Source organism: Symphodus melops (genome assembly GCF_947650265.1).
Source record: "Symphodus melops genome assembly, chromosome: 16".
Lineage (NCBI taxonomy): Eukaryota > Metazoa > Chordata > Actinopteri > Labriformes > Labridae > Symphodus > Symphodus melops.
The window spans coordinates 10267884-10291214 of NC_136706.1; the positions used below are offsets into that span (position 1 = coordinate 10267884).

Sequence of the window (23331 nt, forward strand, 5' to 3'; positions counted from 1 at the left end):
TACATCCATCAATTAAAAAGGTCTGCAGTAATCACATTAATAGAAAAAAGGCTTTCAACACTTTGTAAAGGTCAGTATCTAACACTAATACCAGTAATGTCATTATTATTTGAGTTTAAACACATTATATTAAAGTTCAGTTTTTACATTGTGGTGATATGAGAAAAATTCACCCATCACCTAAAGGGATGCAAAACGTTTTTGTTAAACAAAGTGGTTGAGTGACAGATGGTTACTACCAGTAAAACTGTGGACTATGTTTATAACACAGATTGTCTTTATGTTGTTACCCGTCTTTGAAACCACAAACCATGTTGCTAACACTCCAAATGTAATGTTGCTTTTGTAAAATGTAATGTTGCATATCAGTCATTTATGACAACACTTTTTTTATGTGACTGGACCTCCACTACAACACAGGAACAGCTTTGTATTTATATTGAACTTCATGTATCCTGATCTCTTAACCTCAACTAAGCAAATCATCATGGCACTACATTGAAGCAGTTAATCATTTCATAGAGAGCCATGTCATAGATTTATATTTATTAATGTTAACATTGTACTGTCTGAGTGTCATTTATGTGCCATAGTGTGGACCTACAGTGAACACTGGAGCTGTAGCACTTTAGTTTGTAAAGTACTCACACAAATAAAAGTCATTATTTACACAAATCTTGTTTTGTCAGACTGAAAGTTCATTTTAATAAAAAAAAAAAAAAAATTATTCAAACATGATCACTTTATTAAAAATGTGACTTAAAAAATTGCATCGATTTACAAGCTAAAAATAGTTTTGTCAGGCTTCTCACATTATGAGGGATCACATAAAAGTTCAGAGAATTCTTGCAAAAAACAAAAGCTCCACATATTCTTCTGTATAATTATATGTATGAATTTAGAGCTGTGGAAAAATAAAGGCAGCAGGAGAGAGCCATTCAGTTCATTTGCAAAGAATCTGTCCCTTACTATAAGACCATTGAGCGAAAAGCTTATTCATTGCACATGCTCATTCAAAACTTAATGAACATCAAATTAAGTTTAGTGTTATTCTAATGCACAGTTCATCCCTCATCAAGCATGTTTTAATTGCCTGTCAATGTCTTTATATTTATTTTTGGTTATGTTGCACCGCTATTAACTGTCCTTACAAAGAACCAGAAAAAGTCATCATGTACAGCAAAGCAGTGCACATCTGTTTATATAAAGTATTCTTGGTGTGCTGCAGCGTCAACAGAAACACTTCCTCTGCATAAATTCAGATTAATTAACAAACAATAAAAAAAAATACTGTCTCTTCACTTGGAAAGAATCTGAAATGCCAAATGCTTCTAAAGCTTAAAAAATTTAAAATCCTTTGATTTCTGGGCCATGTCGCCCCAGTAACAGTCCAGTAGTAACAACACACATGTGTGACTGTGTAATCCAGCAGCTGCAGCCAATTTAGTAAAGTATGTTTGATCCCAGCGCAACTTTAAAGTTCTCCGTGACCGACTTCATCTTTCAGACGGTCTTCCTGGCTGCCATCTGCCTGCGGCGCTTTTAAGTTGGCAAACTCAATTTCTCTTGTCAGCTGATCAAGAGGAGGAAGACCCACTGCCAGGTTTCTCATAGCGATGGCTGTCATCAAGAATCTGGATGATTGAAGACACAAAATACCATTACAGATGTATTTGGCCATAGTGGCGCATTTCTAGCACAACTAAAGCACAAGATAGCATGTCAAAAGACAATACTCACCCCCGCCGTATTGTGTAGTATTTTTTCACTGCAAAGCGCTCAATTCGCTCGAGGAAGCCCGCCTCCCTGCGTTTCTTCACTTCCTTCATGCGGCGCTGTCTCTTCAGGAAAAGCTGTACAACTGGGTCAGTGGCGTTCACCTCCGCTCCGTCATCATTGTCTGCAGCAATAAGGGGCTGCAGCTCAGGAGGAAGGGGTTCAGTTTCTGTTGAACGAGATTCAAAATTCTTCTTTCATTTGCTACAAAAAGCTTTTTGTTTTTTTTCCCCATCTCTGAGGAAGGGCTACGTTGACCTCAATATCTGTATTATTATTTCATACAATTAAGATTGTATTTTTTTTCTTCTTTTACTTCTGTCTGAATCTCGATTTGACATTTCTTTGTTTTAATCAAACTATTCTGTTTTTAGCTTGAGGGACGCTTTATTTCGTTTATTATCTTTAAACCATATATGTAGATAAAGCACCAACAAAGAGGAAGGTAAAGACAAAAATATATCGCCCAAAAAATGTGAAAAATGATTATGTAAGTTTCTGAAACTGACAAATATATATTTAAAAAAACAAACATAATTGCACTTAAACAAAAACAGCTGATTGCAACAGTTTCTGCCTCTGTAACATTACTGTGGCTTCCATGATTCAATGCATGGTGTTTCATGAAATGGTCGTGTTTCTACCTGTTCCGTTGCGAACACGCTCCTGGATCTCAAACAGCTTGGTGAAGTTCTCCTGTAGTGCCGCCTCTGTGGTGTTGACATAGATGTACATGTAGCAAGATGCCTCTTCAGAGACTGTGTACACTTTATGGTAAGCTCCGGCCGGCACCTGCACACAGAAACACATGCACATCAGTGTAAATATCTGGATGTGTCCAAATATATGTAAAATGTTGAAAGTGATGATAAGGTTGTTGTTGTACCTTTATCTGTTCACCAGACTGCAGGGTGTAGTTCTTCTTTTCCTCTACCACCTCCACGTTCACTTTGCCCTGCAGTACTTGGATGCTGGTGTTTCCCAGATCTTCACTAACAAAGTTCTCTAAATGGAGACCTAAAAGAAAGCCCAAAGAATGATAAAGGTAAGACAAACAACAAGCACAAACAGTTTATTTTTACGTCTAAATGAAAGATAGGGCATAAAGAGATCCACAACCTGGGAAATCTGCAATAAAGACGATCTCTGTCTGATTGTCCAAGCTGCCCTCAATCTCCTGGAACTTCTTCCTCCAGGGTGAGAAGTCCACCAGTAGAGGCATCAGCCATGCGTTGGGTCGGAAAGGAGACCAATCGGCCTTTACAATGTCCACACGGGGGTCAAAGATCCTGAGAAGAAAGTCAAGAGCAAATTTTAAAACAGACTCTAAAATTTCATAAAGCACTCCAAGAAAAACGAGCTATGGACTGGCCCTGAACATTATGATTTCTAGTTGTAAAATAGACAGTACTAGAGGCTTAGTACTTCCTAAAAATGCACAAAAGAGCAAAAACAATATTCCCGGGTAAATGAATAAAAAGCAACATGACGAAATAAACTGAAAGAAAACACAGCCTCAAAGCAAGCTGCCACAAACAACCATTTCCCCCAGACTCTGGCTGAGTCTACTTTTATGCCTATCTTAGTCCCGCCCTAATTGGACCAAACCATTTCAGTAATAAAGGGAAGCATAAAACAGATTAAGCCCAACCAAGGACCCTGTACTATTTTCTTCATTTAACAAACCTTTTCATTTTGTCTCACCAGTCTCTCGCTGAGGTTTTTCGTTGCCCTTGTTTTCACACTTCCTCTCCCAAATTGTATTTCATTTAAATATACTTTTTTTTTTTTTAATACCAAAAGCATTGCAGAGGAAATGAACCAAACCTTTAGCTCCAAATGCTCTGTGATATATAAACTGCTGAAAACACATTCTTACAGTTTGCAATGATAGATCTGGTAGTAGTCGTTGCATTAACAGAATATTTTTCTCTTCCTTACCTTTGCTGAAAGCGTTCATTAATCGACACCCAGATGTCAAAGTAGATTTCCGGATCGGTGATATTATAGCGGGGCAGGAAATGATTGAGGCACGTAGCGTACTGCTTCAGCATGTCTCCGTGGTCTTTCCAGCGACGGCTCTGCGTGAACACCTGACGCACACAAACAGTGCCACTGTTAGCTCAGATTCTTGCACGTGTATTCGCTGTTAGCCACGTCGTATGAACATAACTTATGTCCTGCTCACAGTGTTTTCATCATAACTCACCCCTGGGTTCAAATATCCAATTTCTCCTGTTTTTCCATCCTTGTAGGTGATCTTCACATGCTGATGGCTGCGGGAGTGAACCATCATGTCCCAAGAGTAGCCATACAAGCCATTGGTCCAGTTGTTGTAACCCTGCGGAGTAATTCAGTGTTAGGATATTCTACGCTCATGAAAGTCACACGGTACAGTAATTCTATTCCTCCAGTTTTTAATGGAATATTTTTAAATTCAAACATGAGCCAAGAGTAAAGCACAAAGTGTCAATACCATAGACTACATGATGAGAATGTATGTCTTTTGGGCTTTACCCCTTTGCCTACAAAACCAGTTGGAGCTTTTGTTTGCTATGGGCCCTTGACTCTTGACTCTGATTGAGTAACTAGTCTGGTGACTCAGCCAGGATCTGTAAGGCTTTTGCTGACATCAAAGTACAATCTTACTTCAGGCCTTTTTTCTGAGTGGATAAAAGTTCTGTGAGGTGATTATGCAAAGCAGGTGTACCTGTGTGATGAAGTGTGTGTACGGCAGGAAGAACTGTTCCAGTATGTAGAGAACAGTTAAAATGGCTCCCAGCTTGTGCTTCAGTCTCAGTTTGGCAGCTTTGGCAACAGGTGGGGTCTCCTGACGCTCAGTGTTTGTGCTTTGGACTTCACTGTAAACACAGGAAGTGCTCGGCTGAATGTCCACTGGATCCGAGGTGAGTGGCAGGACTGCCCTAAGGAATTCTGGGAAGCGGGCGAAGAATCTCCGTGGCCAGTCGGTGTAGCAGAAGAGGGGACTTGTGGCCAGCATTGTGTATGAAAACATCCCTGTTGAGGTTTTTACATTGTTATCAAGATGAAGGTAAAATGATTTCTCACTAATGGAAGGCACTGATAAAAGGAAACAAGAATGTTTCTTATTGAAACATTTTATGAAAATTGATTTTGATCCCTGGTGGACATTAAGTGAACTGCACTTAGTATTTGTTAAACGTATTGGACTTTGTAGAGGATAGTAGTAATAGACTCCACATCTTTTGGATTTTCTCTGCAGGAAAGTCTTACGTCATCAAGAAATCAATCCACAGTTTGTTAATTGTGACTGAGAAGGACAGAAAAGGTCTCATCTTTTTGGTACCCTTACAATCCATTCACTACTAGAAAAATTATTTAGAAATACAAATCGCTTCACATAGTACCGTATGTGAATCCAAAGGATAGACTCACCGATGCTAAAGAGCTGAGAGTTCATGCAGTGGAAGTAGGAGACGAAGAATATTCCAACAGGTCTTGTGACATCAAAAAACAGCAGGTAGCCAGCGGTAAGATCCAGACAGAGACCCCCTCCGTGAACAACCAGCAGATTTACTAACTCCACAGGAAGGATCACCCTGAGAATTAAGGTAAAGTACAGCAAGATTAAAGTCTGAGTACTGAATCACACAAAAAGATCTTTGGACTTCTTAATAGCACCTACTTAAAAGGATCAAACAGCCAATGATGCGCCAAGTATGACATGGAGTATCCTTCCACCCAATCAGCATCCAGCTTTTTGACTCCAGCGATGAAGTATACAATAAATATCTGTAAGGGACAGAAAGGCATTGGCAGCATTAAATTGCTTTAATCTGTACAATATATGTCGCGTAAGCTTCCTGTGCACAAACCTGCGTCCTCAATAGTGTGTAATTCCACAGAGGCACATGAGCGTTCTTAATGAAGGGTCTCCGCAATCCATCGATTGACCTGCAAAGAAGACACAGACAGAAATGTCTTCCTCTGTAGAGTGGACACATTTGGATGGGACAGTAATACATAAGAAAAATACATAAAAACGGAATATAAATAACTCACCAGTATCTGTTGGCATCCATGAGTGTGAGCTGAAATCCAATGAGGCCGTAGAGGTACGAGTGATTGTTCCAGGCTGTTTTGTCCAAAAAGAAAATGTACCAATACGTAGAGATGAACATGAGGCAGGAGAGGCGGTAGAGACAGCCAAGCATGATGCCCACGGCACCTTTAATATGAAACAGAAACACAGCTAATATTATTAAAAGCTATCGTTGTTTCACACATAAGTGTAATTGGATTTAAATCAGTCAGCAAAAACACTTCTGAAGTATAAAAAAAATGACTTACTGTGGTGTATTGTTTACTTTCTCTCGTACAATAAAAAAAAATGCTATGCATGAAACAAACAGTAGGAATTGCTCTACAATTTAAAAAAAAACATATCAATACAAAATGAAAAAATTTGCAAACAAATATTTTTTCTTTTTTAAATTTCAGATTTTTTCCCTTTTGTCAAAGATGATAATTGGCTCTTTTGAATGTATTTTGTGAAATGCAATATATGTTTGTTGGTAGTAAACTAAACTATAAGTGTGTGTAAAACAACAAACATGAAGTATCCATGTATCTGCAATATTGTAATACATAGTTTTAATTTCGGAAAGAACAGTTAAAAGTTTGACCAACATATTGGCTTATTATTATTTTGAGAAAAAAAATGATGCTCATTTACTTTGATTGTCATTGTTTTCTGCTTCATGTCTGCATTCCTGCTTAATCTAAAGTTTGCACTACACTTGCACTGGTTGTCTGAATCTTTATGAAACTCAAAAACCTGCATGAGCTGTAGGGCTTGGGGGGAAAAACCAGAAGTTGGAAACTGCAGGTCTGGTATTTGTGCTTTGATGTTTACTATAGACAGCCACCCCACTGAGACTGTATCCTGTAAAAGAATTGCATCTGCCAGAACTCAAAAAAAAAAAAGAGGGGGGGCTTTTTCCTGACTGCTCCTTAGCTGGCTGCTGATGTAAATACCTAAAAAACCTGCTGGCTAACTACAGTAGCACCCAACCTTTAAAAATAAGCATAACCCACCGAGGAACATCGCCACATACACCAGATACATCCAATCAAGGGGCAGTGGCTGTAGGAAATTGAAAAGGGGAAAACGACACACAGGGGCTCCATCCAGGTACTTATAGTCCAGGTGACTGAGACCACGTTCCTGTGTGACATCAATAGCCATCAGCAAGCCTGCAATAAAAGCATATTATACAGTTTAGGGGTGCACAGGGTTTTTAAACTCTAAAGGAGTAGTCTTTTCTGACTAGACAAACATGACTTACCAAACAAGCAGCGGAAGATACCCAAGGATGCAGGGTCAGTGGGGCGGTTCAGGAGCGTCACTAGACTATTCCAGGAGGTCAGGTCCTCCTTCCTGAACCCAAAGATCTTTTCAAACCGACTTGTGGCCTGGGGTTCATCTTTTTTAGGAGCTGTGTCCTTCTTTTCAGTTTCTTTCTTCTGTCCTTCTCCATCGCTGCCTAAAAGAGCTCCTGGGGGTTTAACAGAATCATTAACATGAATACAAGCTGTATTTTTTTGGACATATAGTTAGATATTTGCAGCACACACGACATAAGGAGACTTATTGTGCTTCATTAAAGGACGTGTGAAATCCTGCATGCATAACACTAACATTAAGTTCTTATTCAAGCCCTGAACACAGCTAAAGTTTAGATAACTGGTGTCTTATAAAACTGTCTAAACAACCACACACCTCCACACTGAATGTCAATGCTAACAACAGGCTCACCTGCAGTCGCGTCTCTCGCCTCCATGCTGTATATGTTGAGAAATAAACCGGTTTTGGTTGTGGACAGAGGGGCAGAAAGGTCTTCTCTCTGTTCTCCCTGTCCCAGGTGGAGGTGTCCTGCCTGGTCACGTAGATGAAGCAGACAAACTTACGTGTCACAGTTCCCCCCAGACACACACACACAGAGCTGTCCGGTCAGGCAGCAGAGTGGGAGGTGTGTTTGGGAGGGATTGGAATGTTGTGAAAGCGATGCTCGGTGTTGATTGGCTGATTCTGACTTTAAAAACGCCCACTAAGAGAAATGCTCATACGTCATGTCCGTTTGTCCGTAGCCTTTCTTGATCATAGACTAGATTCTTAGACCAATTATATTTTTATTTTTACTCACAACCTTTGAATAAATAAACTGTATATATATATATGTATATATATATATATATATATACAAATCTTATATATACACACAATCTTTTTGTAACTATTTTACAATTAAAGTGAATAAATGTATACTACTATAAATCATGTTGGACATTGAATTCCTCTGGTATAAATAGATTGTCAAATGAAACAACAAAAAAGATCTTTTTGACATTTGTAACGCATCAGCTCTGTATCACAATAGAGGGCGCCGTTGAGTCAAGCAGCAGCCTGTGACGTAGAGACTGGTAACGCTCGCCAACGATAGAAGAAGAATAACAAAAGCAGCCGCAGCTTTCCATCATCTCCAATCTCTGGGTTTACGTTGTCTGTAATTCAGAAACATGTAACAGAAGCAAATATACTTCTCAGGTCCGGAGGCTTGTGTGGAGCAGCAGCTTGTCAGACACAGCGTCGTTAGTGTTTTAAGGCTGCTGTTTGTGAATTCAGCAGCTAAGCTAGCTGGTAGGTTAGCTCCTCTTTAACAGGCTGAGTGATCTGAGATTATTATTCACCGTGTTTACCTTCACGACTGACCGTCACACCTCGACCAGCCTGTTTAGGTGAGTCAGCTCAGGTAAGGTGCCTTTCATACACACTGCTTATCTGGTTTTCACATGCTGAGGCAGAGAGTCCTTACAGTACACTCAGTGTAGTTTCTTCAGTTTGTTTTTTGTAAAAAGGTTGAAAATTTCAAGCTCATGTAGATGTTTGGGCTTTTTGGTCGAAATGTTTACCTTTCTGTGGGCAGACGACAAATTCTAACATCACTAAATACGTGGATAAATGTTTCTGATATCTTTCTCTTTATACTAACCAAACGTATACTATTTTATTTTAAGCATTTTGCTTATTTGGCTTGAAGTCTGTAATATAAAACAGAAAACAAGTGGATGGTTAGGTAGCATTAACCAAATATTAGATCATCAAAAAACATGACAATGTTTTGATCTGTATAAAGTCATTTCAAATCAAGTCAAATTGGAAAACTGTGAGTTGTAGCTTAACGGAGTGGATTTTCTTGTTTCTTAAATTAAAAAAAATCATGTGATTTTTGAGTGGGTTTTTTTGGGGGGGGGCAGCAAAACCATCGTGATTGTACCTTATTGATTTACGGAGTTCTGTTGAAATACCGAGATAAACTTCAGCTGACCTGTTTTGTTTGTGTCCAGTCTTCTTGAAAGGTGTTGACATGGGAAATTTGGGCAGCAGGTTTCAGTCCCACTCTCAGGGTCCAGAGGAGGCTGCAGAAGGCACAAGTACCAGCCGCAAGCACGGCTGCGAGTGTAAGAAGAGGAAACGAAACGCCCAGTGCGACTGTGAGAGTGAACAAGAGGAGGACGATGCCATACTAGATACACCTCGCAGGCGAGTGTACATACTGTATATATAAAAAAAATCCCATCTGATTCAGTTTAAATTTTCATCATTCTTTCGTGTAAAATAATTTCATTTTTCTTTTTACTTGAGCAGGAAGAAGTTGAAAAGCACATCACGTTATATTTATCAGACCTTGTTCTTGAACGGAGAGAACAGTGACATTCGCATCTGTGCTTTGGGACAAGAGTGGAACCTCCACAAAGTTTACCTGTGTCAGGTACTATATCAAATTGAATGAAAACACCACAAGGAGTATCTGTCACTTTATTATCTGTGTCTGTTTAAAACTCACGACTTCTTCTAATCTCTCGCGTTCTGCAGTCCGGATATTTCTCCAGCATGTTCAGCGGCTCATGGAAGGAGTCAAACATGATGGAAATCAACTTGGAGATCCCGGACCAGAACATTGACACTGAAGGTGATGGGACTTGGGTCACTAAAAGAATCAGTCATCTATGTCTTAGTGTGACTACTTATACTAACAAACATCCTGTTAATGCGCGCGTAGCTCTACAAGTCGTGTTTGGATCCCTGTACCGAGACGATGTGCTCATCAAGCCCAGCAGAGTTGTCAGTATTCTCGCTGCTGCATGTATGCTACAGCTGGTTAGTGAAATAAATCATCCAAAGTCAAAATGGCTATCTTGATGTATTTTTCCATGTACAGTCATAGGTTACAAACCCTCATCAGGTGCTGTGGTTTGTTGTTGTCTTCAGGATGGTCTGATCCAGCAGTGCGGGGAGACGATGAAGGAAAACATCAGTGCGAAGACTGTGTGTGGATACTACGCGTGTGCCAGTATCTACGGCTTGGATTCAGTCATGAAAAAGTCAGATGGGAAAACTTTTTTTTTTGTAATCAATAAATAGTAAGGTTAATTAGTTTTCTGTGCTGTGTATTTACCGGTACATCCCACTACACTTTTTTTCCCCCACAGGTGCCTTGAGTGGCTTCTGAACAACCTGATGACCCACCAAAATGTTGACCTGATGAAAGAACTTGGGTATCTCTTTACCAATTCCTCTTTTCAACCTTCCTTTATTCAGATTCAATTGTAAATAAAGACATCAAACGTTATTCTATATCAGCATGAACCTTATTATATAAATAATTATAATTATTATTATGAAAATAGTCTTAAAGCCAGTGCTTTAACTTTTTTTTTTAAAAGGAAACTCAGATTGCTGTTGAGTGTTAATATTTTAAGTGCTGCTCACTGTTTGTGTCTACACTGCACTTAAAGGTCAGAAGTGATGGAGCAGCTCATCCAGTCCTCTGACCTGTTTGTCATGCAGGTCGAGATGGATGTATACACAGCTCTGAAAAAGGTACACACAAAGTTTCCACTCTTTATAAACCCCTGATACACACGCTGTACCATTGGACCTGTTCCATAACACGTTCTTTGCACTGTTCTCTCTCCCTCTCCCTTTCCCTCTCTCTCCCTCTCTCTCTCTCTCTCTGAAGTGGATGTTTCTGCAGCTCAATCCGATGTGGGACGGTCCGATCAAGCAGCTTCTGGCTGACGCTGACGCCTGGCTTTGCAAACGCAGGACAGGTACAGGAGGGCAACAGTGTTGTGAAACAAACCTTTGTGTGCAGGCTTTCTTTTACACACATATTGTTTGACCCTGTTTCTACCATAGACCTGTGTGAGAAGGAGCCCTTCTTGAACACAGAGGAGGGCACAGCATTTTGTTCAGTGTTCAAGTACGTCCGTATACAGTATATCATCAACGACCTGGCATCTGCTCGCATCCTGGAGAGAGACAATATTCTGCCCCCTGGTAAGATGTGACCACCTGTTATGATTATATCACTAACATGCATCTTCTGATCTCTGGAAAAAAACCAAACTCATCATTTAAGGTTTTTGTATGGAAGCAGATAAGTGAATTAATTCAATTCAGTTAGCCTGGGCTGTCATGGGATATGTGACAGCGAGATGAGAGAGAACGTTTGATTTGCAACTTAGTTCTTAACTCTAACAAGTACATGACCGATTGTACAGCAGTGTTTTGATGATACAGCCACTGAGAACGATCTCTTCCTTGTGTTTTATGCGCCTATAATGCTATCTTGTGCTCATTTCAGATTGGTTAACATCAGTGTACAAAAACCAGTGGTTTGCGATGCTGCGGACTGAATTTGACAACGATAACGGGTGAGATCCGGCTGACGTTTGTGAACCGTTTCCTTTCATTGTTGTTTTTCAGCCCCTGCAGCATCTTCGTACAATCAGCGAAACCCCTTTTATTTCACGATACAACTGTAATGCTGTCAGTGTTATAAAAGCACACTCTCCTTTCCTTAGTCCTCAGGAAGCCAACAAAGAGGAGTTTGAGCTGGGTAGTATGAGGTGCGGCAGGAAACTGACTAAAGATGGAGATGTGAGTCAGACATTCATGATGCTTCTGTCACTGTTGCTTCTGTACTTTGTGTTTTGGTTAATGTCTTGTCTTTTGTCTTCCTCTCCTCAGTACTGCTGGCGGTGGACTGGCTTTAACTTTGGTTTCGATCTGCTTGTGACCTACACGAACCGCTTCATAGTCTTCAAAAGAAATACTCTGAGTCAGCCATGTGGGGGCGCTGTTAGCCTACAACCTCGAAGGCATCTGGCCTATAGGTCTGTGGTACTGAGAACCTTTGAACCTGCATTCAAGTGCTTTGTACTTCTCATAAACATTAAGATTATGATTGGCAGATACATTTATTTGTTCTTTATGTTGAACATTGTTGTCCAGCTGCATGTCGTGGCTTCATATTTTTACTACAGGCTTGTGTGTATTACTGTTTCGTGAAACTCGAAGCAAGAAAGCAAAATAGCTTATTTCCTTAAACGTTCGCGTTAGCAACCCTCAAAACAAATGCTTTAAAAAGCAGAACGTAACAAGTAACATGTTTTATCGTGAAGCTACAGCCTGTAAATGGACTCTTCCTCTGACTTATTTTACTCGTTCAGGTTACGGCTCGCCTCTTTTGACAGCCGTGGAAAGTTGGTCTGCAGCCGCTCAACGGGCTACCAGCTCCTCACCCTTGAGAAAGACCAGGTCAGAGAGTACTCTTTACATGTATATGTAGTTGGATCATTTGTAAGCCGTCAACATGTATAAACTTGTATCCCTCCTTTCCTTTAATTCACTCAGGAGTATGTGGTGATGAACCTGGACAGTCGGTTGTTATCGTTCCCTCTCTATGTGTGCTGTAACTTTCTGTATACATCGCCTCAGTCGGACCAACGCGCAGATTCCTCAGAACAAGAAAGCAGTGCTCGCTGTGTGTCCTGATGCCTCTTTAGCAGCCGTCAACTGCGACTATTCCTTTGGTCACACTGAGACACTAACACAAGCTCGTAAGTACAATCCACTGCCCCCGTTGAACTTGACTGACGATGGTCGATCACACCACCCGCATGCTGTCTCTCCCAAGGAGGGGAAATGTTTTGTGTCTATGTATTCATTGTTTTGACACGTTCAAACTTGAGTATAAGTGGGGTTAACAAGTCACATGACTTTGGCTCCACACCTTGGACCTCAGAACTGTCACCACCGAGGTGTCGGATCATTTCTTAAGATGGGAAAAGTCTTTGTAGGCGATGGAATTCTGAATTGGACTCTCCTCTCCAGAGGTTTAATTCACACTTTATGACTTAAAGGTCTGATGGCTGGTGGATGATGCATCAGTGTGACTCAAACTCTCATTAATGGAACCATTCTGGAAATGTTTAGCTGTGTGTCTGGAGTCATCATGGCCCTGACACGTGGAAACATTATAAGGGAACCGAGGCACACTTGAAATCTCGCTTTAAAGAATATTGTCGGATCAAACACTCTTATTTCTAATCGACGCAACAACAAAAAAACAACAAGCAAACGAAATACCACGTACCCAAACAATGTCGTAACAATCCTGACAGATAAATAGAAATTCCACATGACGTGTTGAAGCCTTATCCAAATGGCACAGTGCTAACCAGCAGCTCTGAAAATATTTAGATTAAAGGTGGATCACATAATCACCTACTACTTCTGCTGGTTACCAGCTGATAGAGATCCAACATAGCACCTGCTTCACACGCCCACACTCGAGCATGATCAGTGGACAGTGGCCTATGACTACACTCGACAGATTTGTCAAAAGTAAATGATTCAGTACAAGCAGGGTGCATTTGAAAAAAACTCTTTAATCTTAGTACATCCACATCTCGGTGCTGTTTTGCACCAGAACAGTTTCTGTGTTGGAGATTCCTACCCAACGTCAAGTATCCAATGGACTTTGTAAATAACATTCAATTTACAATGACATGTGTATTCCTTTAAACAAGATAAATCTTTGCTTCAAGTGATACAAGTAATCACAACCAGCCTCAGCCTACAGACTTAGACTCAGATAATCCGGAGATCAACACTGGTAACGTTTCCCCTTAAAACACAGAATCTGTGCGTCAGTTTGAAGTCAGACATCAGAACATTTGAAACCAGCACTCTGACATTTATACCGTTCTGTTTAAAACACAGATATGTTGAAACACTTCTGTACTGTTTACCAGCTGATCGAGAACGTCTTAAGATGACTGCAGCACATTTGTGTTTGTCACATTCAGGCTCGTTATTTAAACTGCATCACCAAACTGCATTGTGGCTTTTTGGATGTACATTTTGTTTTTTTTTACTGTTCAGGTATGTATTTTTTATTTTTTCGGCAGTGTCTGTTACCTCATGTTTAAAAAAAAAAAAAAAAAATCTACAGTGAACTAGTCAGAATGACTTGCCTGTATAACTGTAACTGTCATTAAATTGTTTTTTTTTTTAAATACTTTTATTTATTTTTTACTTCATTTGTATGAATATATTTTTTGCATAATAAAATATGTACACAATACTCGACAGCCAATAAAACCGCCCCTTCATGTGGGCTGTGGTGCTATGACATAATCTCTCTCTTTCCTACATAAATCTTTTTACAGCTCAACTGTTTTTCATCCTTGTGGAGTTTTTGAAAGAATCAGGCTTTCTATGGTGCTGTTTGTTCTAATGCCTTGTAGACTGCTCTGAGATATTCATTGAAATAAATGTACAGTGACATTTTATCAGAGCTGTCTGCCAAATGTGTTTGTATCACTAAACATTATCTGGATAGTCTCATTTACTTCTAAGCACTCCGACGACTCTCGCAGCTCACAATTAGTCGTGCTGACTAACCTTACATGATTACCGTAAATTCCGGACTATAAGCCGCTACTTTTTTCTCACACTTCGAGCACTGCGGCTTCTACTCCGGTGCGGCTAATGCATGGATTTTTTATGGGGGACAATGAGCTTCTGCCGCAAAAACATTTGACTTCGTCACGTCGGATCTTAATATCAGTCATTTTGCGCTTCATGCACGCACCCTCATGATGGAAAACACACGGAGAAATACATATGATGTAGCTTTCAAGTTAAAGGCGATCGACCTGGCTGTCAAAGAAGCTAACAGAGCTGCTGCACGTTAAGATGACACTGACAGCGACAACAGAGACTGAGGAAGTGAGTAATTAAGTCATTCTGAGGCAGTGAATGGATGGACTTTTTCTTGTGAAATATATTACGGTCATCTTTTTCATCAGCCGTGTTACAGACACCGTCGGCTAGGCTTCGTATTGTAACAGTTCATGTTGTAAAGTCAGTAGTTGATAATGTGTTCATAATTCCGATTATGTGGAGAGTCAGTGAATGCACCAGCGCGAACGTGTTGAGTGGCTGTATGAGAGAACGCTGGGGGAGAGAGTTGGATTGTTACGGCAAGTTATGTGTTGCTCTCTGCTGTAAACGGCGTGGTCACGGCCGACAGTGATCGGGTTAAGTAAAAGTTATTATTTGAACGCTCTCGTCGTCCTTTAACGTCCGTACGGACGCTACAGTATTTGCGGATGTTACCGGTAGCCTACGTCTGTGTAAATAGCTCTTGTTATAGCGTGGACACCTGCGGCTTATAATCAAGTGCGGCTTATATATGTACAAATACATTGATTTACTTATTTTTAGCCGGTGCGGCTTATATCCAGGTGCGCTCAATAGTACGGAATTTACGGTACTCCTTTTTGTAAACAAATTATTTACCAGATTGTCTCTGGAAAAAATTAAGCAGCTATCCCTTTGCAACTTTTATATCCACACAATATGGTCCAGAGTAACTTGGATATCGGCCCCATATGGTGATCTCAATAAAGTCACTTGGATTTGTCACCGTCTAGTCTCAACATGCACAGACAGATGGGTTTTTTTTTTTTTTTTGTAGTATGGAAATAATGCAGTCCAGGCACATATACTTTTACAATACTTTTAATGCAGACATAAACCTAATATGGGAGGTTGGACGATTATAGAACAACTCGCAGTAAAATGACGAGAGAAGAAGGAGGGATTCTTTTAATTGAATATGGAAAGGTTTGATGCATATCAGAATAATGTTAATTGGTAGATTTTAAAACATGTCACCTGATTATGCAGTTGTTCAAGAAAGCCCTTTTTTTCAGGTCTCCTTAAAACTCAAAGCACTTTGACACCGAACAATGATTTGACACAAGATGAGTTCCTGGATTTCTTCCTTGTTGCGGATGATCAAGCGCTAACAAACTTTCAGGTCTCGGTCTTCAGAGAGGGTTCTGTTTGTAGATTACACATGAAAGTACAAAAACAAACCTTACAGAAAGCACTTTAAATCTTGACAACACTAACATCCAGCACCAGTGCTTCTCATAACTCTCCTTTGGATCTCATAATCCATTTTAATCTTCACTCCCCCACCCTGTGCGGTGTTTCAGACCTGTTCTTCTTCTGTTGTTTCACGGTCATACTGGCTGAGCTTATTAACCCCGCACTATCTTTAGTGGGAGAGTAAAGAACTCAGGCCATCAATAGGACAGGCCATAGTCGCCCTCACTGTTGTATAGAGTCCAAGTTCTCTTTGAGTCTGCGGGTCATGCTGGGGATCAGGTTGATGTGGTCGTCCACACAGCTACCCACACACTGTTCCATCAGCGATCGAACCGCTGGCTCCTTAGCACCAGAGTCAAAGAGGTCCTTTGCCTTATCGTTGCAGTGCATCGTGCATCTGGTCAGACGGTCCTGAGGGGGGTCAAAGGTTTAGAATCACATAAACAAGATGGAAAGAGGAGCAGTAACCCATGTCTTTGGTTCTTTTACAAAGATGTTTTGAAAGGAAATCATTCCCAAAACCATTTTTTTTCCTTTGAATGGCACACTCCTAAAATGTGTTCCTTTGATAGATGAGAGACTTTACACATTCTCCAAAAACTAGAACATTTTAGACACATAATTTATGTATCTTAGACTTTATGTCGAGTTGGACTCCATTTTTTGATGACTTTAACATCTTATGGGTACCATTGAATATGGACAAAAAGTCGTTCTGACTTTGTTTGTTATATGAGGAAAATGTATAACAAATACAACATGTAATGACTGAGTAAATACAAAGGTTTACCGCTGATAAAGATATCTAACATAACCTTGTCATAGAGGATTATAGAGCAGCAGTTGTAGAAGCTGTATTAAACTCGATACTTACATGTTGACAGAAATACAAAGTTTGATGGTGAGAGAAGATGGCATGTTCTTACCTGAAACTTCTCCAGCTCTGAGGTGACCAGTCCCTGGGCTTTGGCCAGAGGAGTGTGACACCTATCAATACACTGATGCACCTGAGACATGGAGTCTGAAGGACGATCACAGCACTCTGCACTGCAGCTGAACATGCGACCCTGCAGCATGAACATCAGATCAGAAATGAACATCATATCAGACATGTGTATGTCGTATGTCTATCATCAATAAAGACGCCTACCTGCATTTTACGAATGTGGTCCCTCTCCAGGCTCTGGACCATTTCTTCCACCTGATTCTGCATGCGTGTATGATGTGCTTCTGCCATGTCTGTCAGCTCTGCTAAAATCTTTACTGATATTCAAGACAAATTAAAATCCAAACAGGACCGGACAATCGGGATTTACCTCAGATTAGGAGGGAGAGCTTTGCCCAATTTGTTTTACGTTACTAGTTGATCATAACTAAGGTCACCTCCATTCAAGCATGGTTCAAGAAGAAGCGAGACTTGCCCGGCTTCCGCTTTACTTCCGCAGCTGATTTTAGAAAAAATAATCGACTTCCGTTTTGTTTCTCGGACTTCACATTAAGCAGATTTGGGATTTTTTTTAGATAGGTTGGCTTAAATTAGACGCCTCTGAACTTTTTCAGATATTTATCTGTATAGAGGTAAAATAAGATGAAACAATTTTCATTTAAAAAACCTCATCTAAATCGATCAATCCAAACGTATCCAGTCTTCAGAAAAATGACCTTCATTTATCTCAATGGCTCATCGAACTAGAGTTTGAAGGCTTTTATTGCGAAAGTCTCAAGCGTCCCCGGAAGTGTGTCTCAATATTAGGAGACGTTCACGGTCCCCGACGTGAATGAACCGGTAAATCTGCTTAGTTTGTGTTTGTCAAATACAGTCTTTAGAGGGTTTTGTTTACATCTTTAGCTTTTCTGTTTGTGTCCAGAAGAGAACATTTAACGAATAATTGTACAAAGCGTCAAACTTATCCTGAAGTGTAAAGAAGAGGGTAAACTATTTGAAGGCAAGCTGTTGTGACTTATGAGATAGTAAGTCAACACTGCACACCTTACTGCTGAAAACTTTCTCATAATACAGATGGACCGACATGGTTGTGTTTCCCTGCTTTTGATGACTTGTGTTGCTGTTTTGCATTCTGCGTAATAAGAAGTGTTGTGAGAGTAACCTTTGACCCACACTGATAATGACTCATTGTTCCTGTCTCTTCTGACTCTACAGATGATCTTTAGAGAACAGTAGTTCTGGATGCCCACCATGAATCCACAGACTCTATCACTCAGAGCTCTGCTCCTCCTCGGGCTTTGGCACACTGGGAGAAGAAGTTTAGCCTCAGCTTCAGATCTGCAAGATCCGCCCAAAAAGATAGGTAGGCTAGTCCGAATAATGCATGGGACAACAAACACATATCAGTCATTATTGCTGCTTCAAAAAAAACAAAAAACAACCATATGATTCTTCATTTTATAAATCCTCTTGCAGGCTAATTAACTAAGGTAGAGGCAGTTTGTCTTGGTTTGATAGATACTAATTTATCATCATAGTTTAATGTCTGTACATTGAATCCAAATATCAGATTGATGTATTTTACTTCTTAGCTGATTTTTCCATTTAAAAAAAAAATATATATATAGGCATGTTAATATCTAACAAAACCATAGGGGATGCATCCAGCTGAGCCTGCTGCAGAGTTTGTTTACAGCGTGTCTGTTGTTGCTTTTGTAAAGCTGTGGTGGGAGCAGGCATCGGTGGCACAGCTGCGGCATTCTACATGAGACAGGAGTTCGGAGCCGGGGTGAAGATTGATGTGTTTGAGCCTGACTCAGTCGGCGGCCGACTAGAGATAGTGAAGATGGGAGATCATGAGTATGAGACAGGAGGCGCTGTGATCCATCCTCTGAATCTACACATGAAGCATTTCATAGAAAAATTAGGTAAAGTCAATATGTGTTGTGTTAGGTAGACTCAGCACAAATAGAAGAACATTTGAGACTTTCTGCAGGCTAGAATATTTGAACCTGAAAGCGTACGTTTCTGTTCATGAACCAGGTATTCCTCCGAGGAAAGATGTCTCCTCTAAAATGGCAATCTTTGACGGAAAGGAACTCGTGTTTGAAGAGAGCGACTGGTTTATAATCAATTTCCTGCGCTTGCTCTGGCGATATGGATTCAACTTCATTCGGATGCAGATGTGGGTTGAGAGCATTTTGGACAAATTCATGAGGTGAGGAGGAGTTAATGTTGTTTGAGGTACGAGATCCATGCTCCTTGATCTTTTTGGTGTCTTAACTATCGTAAACTTTCTTTGCATGTACAGAATCTACCAGTATCAGCAGTATGGCTACTCATTCTCCTCCGTGGAGAGACTCCTGCATGCTATGGGAGGCGATAGTTTTCCCACCCTGATGAATCAGACTCTGGAGGAGACAATGATGGGTGAAGGATTTTCACAGGTTTTCCTCAACGATATTGTTGCACCCATCACTCGTGTCAACTACGGCCAAAGTGTTCGCATCAATGGATTTGTGGGTATGTTTTACAATGTAAGGGTTTGGATCGGTTACCATATATATCCGTTTGTAAAAGTCTTTGTAAATAACACATTGGTTCATATAATAATTTGTTTGTCTTGTCTTGTAGGGGCGGTGTCGTTAGCTGGAACAGATTCAGGGCTGTGGGCAGTGGATGGAGGCAATAAGAAAGTGTGCTCAGGACTGCTTTACCACAGTAAGAGTGAGCTCATCCCTGCCAGAGTGACCTCTATTTCAGTCAAGGTTCGGCCATCTAAGACAGGTACCGTTATATTCCTTTTTTTCACTTATAAAAGAAAAATATACAATGCATCTTTTAATATTGCGGGAGTGATATAAAGTGCAATACGTAAACAAAAATTGGGAGTAAATGTTTGCTAGAATTAACAGTATTTATGTCAATTAGCTGTTCATCATGATTCACACAATACCTGCAACATGTTTCTGAATGAATCCAGAATTAATGCAAAAATCTACACTATGCCCAGGCACAGAACACAAATACTTGTTTATTCATTAGCCACCACAACTGTATATTTATCTACTTACCCATTCACTGAGAATGTACATAAACCTATTTTGCTAACGCTGCTGTACAGGATTGCTAAAAACAAAGTTTCTTTGTATTCTTTATACACTGACAATAAAGAGTGTAGAATCTAAAAATCTGCTGTTTTTTGCACCATTAGTTGTCCCCAATGTATCTGAGTGTTGCTGAGCTTCATGTGACTTCATTACGTGTTGTGATAGATAGATAGATAGATAGATAGATAGATAGATAGATAGATAGATAGATAGATAGATAGATAGATAGATAGATAGATACTTTATTGATCCCGAGGGAAGTTCAAGGCATCCAGTAGCAGTATACAAGACAAGCAGGACACAAGACATTAGTTACAATACACACCCGCTGTCCCCCCTCCCTTCTGTAAAGCATAGACAGTAAACAGACAGTAGTTATTTTGGGCCCTAAATTGAGACTTTTGTAATGTGTTTATTGCCAACACTTATAACTATAACTCTAAAATTATGGTTAAGGGCTCAGTGGTGATATGTATAGTCCCACTTTTTATATGTCAAATCTTTCCTTTCATCATTTTCAGGTCCCACCTCCAGTTTCTATGAAGTGAATTATGCTGGTGAATCAGGCTCAGCACATGCTTTGTATGACATTGTGGTTATAGCAACACCACTTCACCAGGGAAAGTCTGACATCACCTTCTCTGGCTTCTCCCCTCCAATCCCGTCTCACTACCCGGGGCGTTACCACCAGACCGTCTCCACTCTGGTCCACGGTATGCTAAACATGTCCTACCTCGGAACCACTGAGCCGGCCTCTGAGTTCACCGTGTCTGACATCCTCACTACAGACTCAAAGGGATCTGTCATCCACAGCCTGAGCTCTGTCGACCCTGTTCACATCCCTCCTAATTATAAGCGTCCCCCTGCCAGCCAGACCAAAGTGTGGAAGGTGTTCTCCCCTCAGCCGCTGTCCCAGGAACAGCTAAATGACATGTTCCTCTCCCGAGATTCTGTGTCTGAAACTCGCTGGCTGGCTTATCCTTCATACCGCACTCCACACAGGAAGACTCCTCCCTTCATTCTGCACGACCGGCTGTACTACCTCAATGCTGTGGAGTGGGCAGCTAGTGCCATGGAGATGAGCGCCATCTCAGCCAGGAACGTCGCCCTGCTGGCACACCACCGCTGGCACAAACAAGTCGGCAAGATCAACCAGGAAGACCTGCACACCCGGCTAAGAGGGGAACTCTGAAAGTGGAGAGAACCAAAAGCAATATGAGTAAAGTTTAAACGCACAGGTACTCATGGATATTCATGCTGCACTGTAAATCCCTCCTGTCTTTTAAGCACATTTCTTGTGGTTGTTTTGGCTACTGTTTCTATCTTCTTCTTACCAAATGAATTGCCATGACCTGCAAGTAATGTGTGTGTGACAGAGAAGGCAAATATTCAAGTAGCTTGTTTACAAGTCTGCGTTTAAACAGATAAATGTTGGCTGCTGTATATGCAGATTAACCCTCAATGTAAAGTAAATCCCCCTACTCTGCCTTACCAGATCTCAGCTGACCGAAACAAACACAATGGTTTATATATTTTATTTATACAAACAGATGTTTTCTTGATTGATTTACATCAACTGATCAATCTCTAAGGATATAAAACGTGTATTTTTTTTTAAAGATTATCACAATTTCCCAGAGTCCAGATCAGGTTCTTCAAATAGCTTCTAAATAACCCAACACAAAGAATCTTCATTGACTTTTATAAATCACAGAGAAAAGCAGCCATTTCTTCAATATAAGAATCTAAAACCAGCAATTTTCTGACGTTTCTGCTTGACAATGAACTGAAAAAAACTGAAAAGGTTCTCAGTCTCAGGTCTTTCTTCTTGTAGCACTAACTGTTTCAGCTCCAGTGCCGTATTTTTATCACTGTGAACCAAGCTGCACATCAGGGTAAGCACGTCTCTTGAACAAATTATTTTAAGATCAAATTTCTTATGTGCATTGCTGCTTATAAATAAGTCTACTGATTTTTACTGTTTGGCCTATAACAACAACAACAAAAAAGAAAATATATGATGTCCTTTTATCATAGATCTCTGTCTTAAGATGAGTTCTTCACTAGCCTTCTTCTTTGGCAGTCTACTGTATACTGTGTTGTGAGTGAGTACAGGCAGATTAATATGCCTCCATGTTTCAGATTTATTCTTGTCTTTGTAATTTTTACAAGACTTTAATCAGGCATTCTAATCGCACTTATAAGATATGAGGTGTATGTATTGGGCTTTTACATTTTAATTGTGCCTTTAAAAACAGAACATTAAAATATTGGGGTTATGCCTTTATTGAAGGAGAAGTGTCTTTTTAATGTAAAAAGATCTACCTGTGTCCTTCAGTTTGTGACAATTTGATGCATTTCTGTACTTTGTTGTCAAACCTGCAGACGTTTTCTGTACCTGTGGTTAAGCGGTCATGTTGTTTGAACCACTGGCCTTTTCTAAAGTAACCAAGAAAAAATGTTTGCTTAATTTTCATTTAGCACTTTTGTAGGTGTAGGTGTAGCTTTTTGTGGAAGTCTGAAATTAGACGTGTCAAGACATTGTAGCAATAACAAGAAAAGTGCAGAAAGGTTTCAGTTTTACTATCTTACCTTTAAATAACCATCAGGCCAGGAGACTGGCTTCTTTTGCACAAATAGAATAAGGCTTTTAATATCAAATTTTAACTTTTTATATCAAATTTAATGCCACTTTAATAAGACGCAAACCTGTCAGACTATCTTTTATGATTTGTTTCTGTTCACAGTAAAGTTGTTGTACTTGTACTTGTACCTGTAACAATGACAATAATTAAACAATTCCGATTCTGAAGAGATAAGATCTTGTCTGTGTTGTGCTCTTGCTTTATGTTACTACAAAGTAAAAGCTCGGCAGACACACTGCACTCGTATAGATCTCATTTTCCTAGAAGGCCTCTAAACTGTTACTACAAGGATACATAACAGGTTAGTATTGATATAAGTATTGATAGCTAAACGATAGTATTGCTTTCATCATTTACAGTATCTCTATATCTGCTTTAATATTACAGTTTCATGACCTTTTTTGTACAATTGACATATTTTGGTTGACAACATAGGGTATTCAAACCAAACAAAATCAGAACTTATAACCTGAGCTAAAGAAACTCATTCATTTACACAGAGACAAGAGGGGTACAAATAATTACAGGATCTGAAAGACAAAAGCCTATCGTAACATC

The 23331-nt window shown here is 40.0% G+C and overlaps 4 protein-coding genes across 6 annotated transcripts; 2 read left to right on the forward strand and 2 right to left on the reverse strand.

The window, feature by feature from the left end:
* Window positions 1–724: 724 nt before the first annotated feature.
* ggcx (gamma-glutamyl carboxylase) lies at window positions 725–7855 on the reverse strand. The gene is made up of 15 exons (XM_079364906.1): window positions 7577–7855; window positions 7107–7316; window positions 6856–7014; window positions 5821–5986; window positions 5634–5712; window positions 5444–5550; window positions 5194–5357; window positions 4487–4794; window positions 3986–4117; window positions 3718–3869; window positions 2896–3065; window positions 2663–2793; window positions 2421–2568; window positions 1741–1945; window positions 725–1634 (listed from the first exon to the last, which is right to left on the reverse strand). The coding sequence occupies exons 1-15, from the start codon at window positions 7599–7601 to the stop codon at window positions 1475–1477; spliced, it is 2316 nt and encodes a 771-aa protein (XP_079221032.1). The 5' UTR covers window positions 7602–7855; the 3' UTR covers window positions 725–1474.
* A 262-nt stretch (window positions 7856–8117) lies between these two features.
* gmcl1 (germ cell-less, spermatogenesis associated) lies at window positions 8118–14463 on the forward strand. 3 transcript variants are annotated; one of them, XM_079364909.1, is made up of 15 exons: window positions 8122–8570; window positions 9166–9365; window positions 9471–9590; window positions 9695–9791; window positions 9882–9979; window positions 10091–10203; window positions 10312–10377; window positions 10618–10702; window positions 10842–10932; window positions 11021–11161; window positions 11469–11538; window positions 11689–11764; window positions 11855–12000; window positions 12337–12424; window positions 12521–14463. In XM_079364909.1, exons 2-15 carry the CDS (start codon window positions 9186–9188, stop codon window positions 12659–12661), a joined length of 1512 nt encoding a protein of 503 aa, XP_079221035.1. In that variant the 5' UTR covers window positions 8122–8570; window positions 9166–9185; the 3' UTR covers window positions 12662–14463. The 3 variants fall into 3 exon arrangements, with proteins under 3 accessions (XP_079221034.1, XP_079221033.1, XP_079221035.1); XM_079364908.1 differs by having other exon boundaries at window positions 8118–8556; window positions 9695–9979; XM_079364907.1 differs by having other exon boundaries at window positions 8119–8570; window positions 9695–9979.
* A 1218-nt stretch (window positions 14464–15681) lies between these two features.
* On the reverse strand, window positions 15682–17485 carry fam136a (family with sequence similarity 136 member A). The gene is made up of 3 exons (XM_079363902.1): window positions 17223–17485; window positions 16999–17139; window positions 15682–16483 (listed from the first exon to the last, which is right to left on the reverse strand). The coding sequence occupies exons 1-3, from the start codon at window positions 17307–17309 to the stop codon at window positions 16295–16297; spliced, it is 417 nt and encodes a 138-aa protein (XP_079220028.1). The 5' UTR covers window positions 17310–17485; the 3' UTR covers window positions 15682–16294.
* Window positions 17486–17624: 139 nt separating this feature from the next.
* pcyox1 (prenylcysteine oxidase 1) lies at window positions 17625–22947 on the forward strand. Its single transcript, XM_079363901.1, has 7 exons — window positions 17625–18043; window positions 18234–18381; window positions 18740–18946; window positions 19062–19236; window positions 19330–19541; window positions 19653–19805; window positions 20650–22947. Exons 2-7 carry the CDS (start codon window positions 18261–18263, stop codon window positions 21318–21320), a joined length of 1539 nt encoding a protein of 512 aa, XP_079220027.1. The 5' UTR covers window positions 17625–18043; window positions 18234–18260; the 3' UTR covers window positions 21321–22947.
* Window positions 22948–23331: the final 384 nt, after the last annotated feature.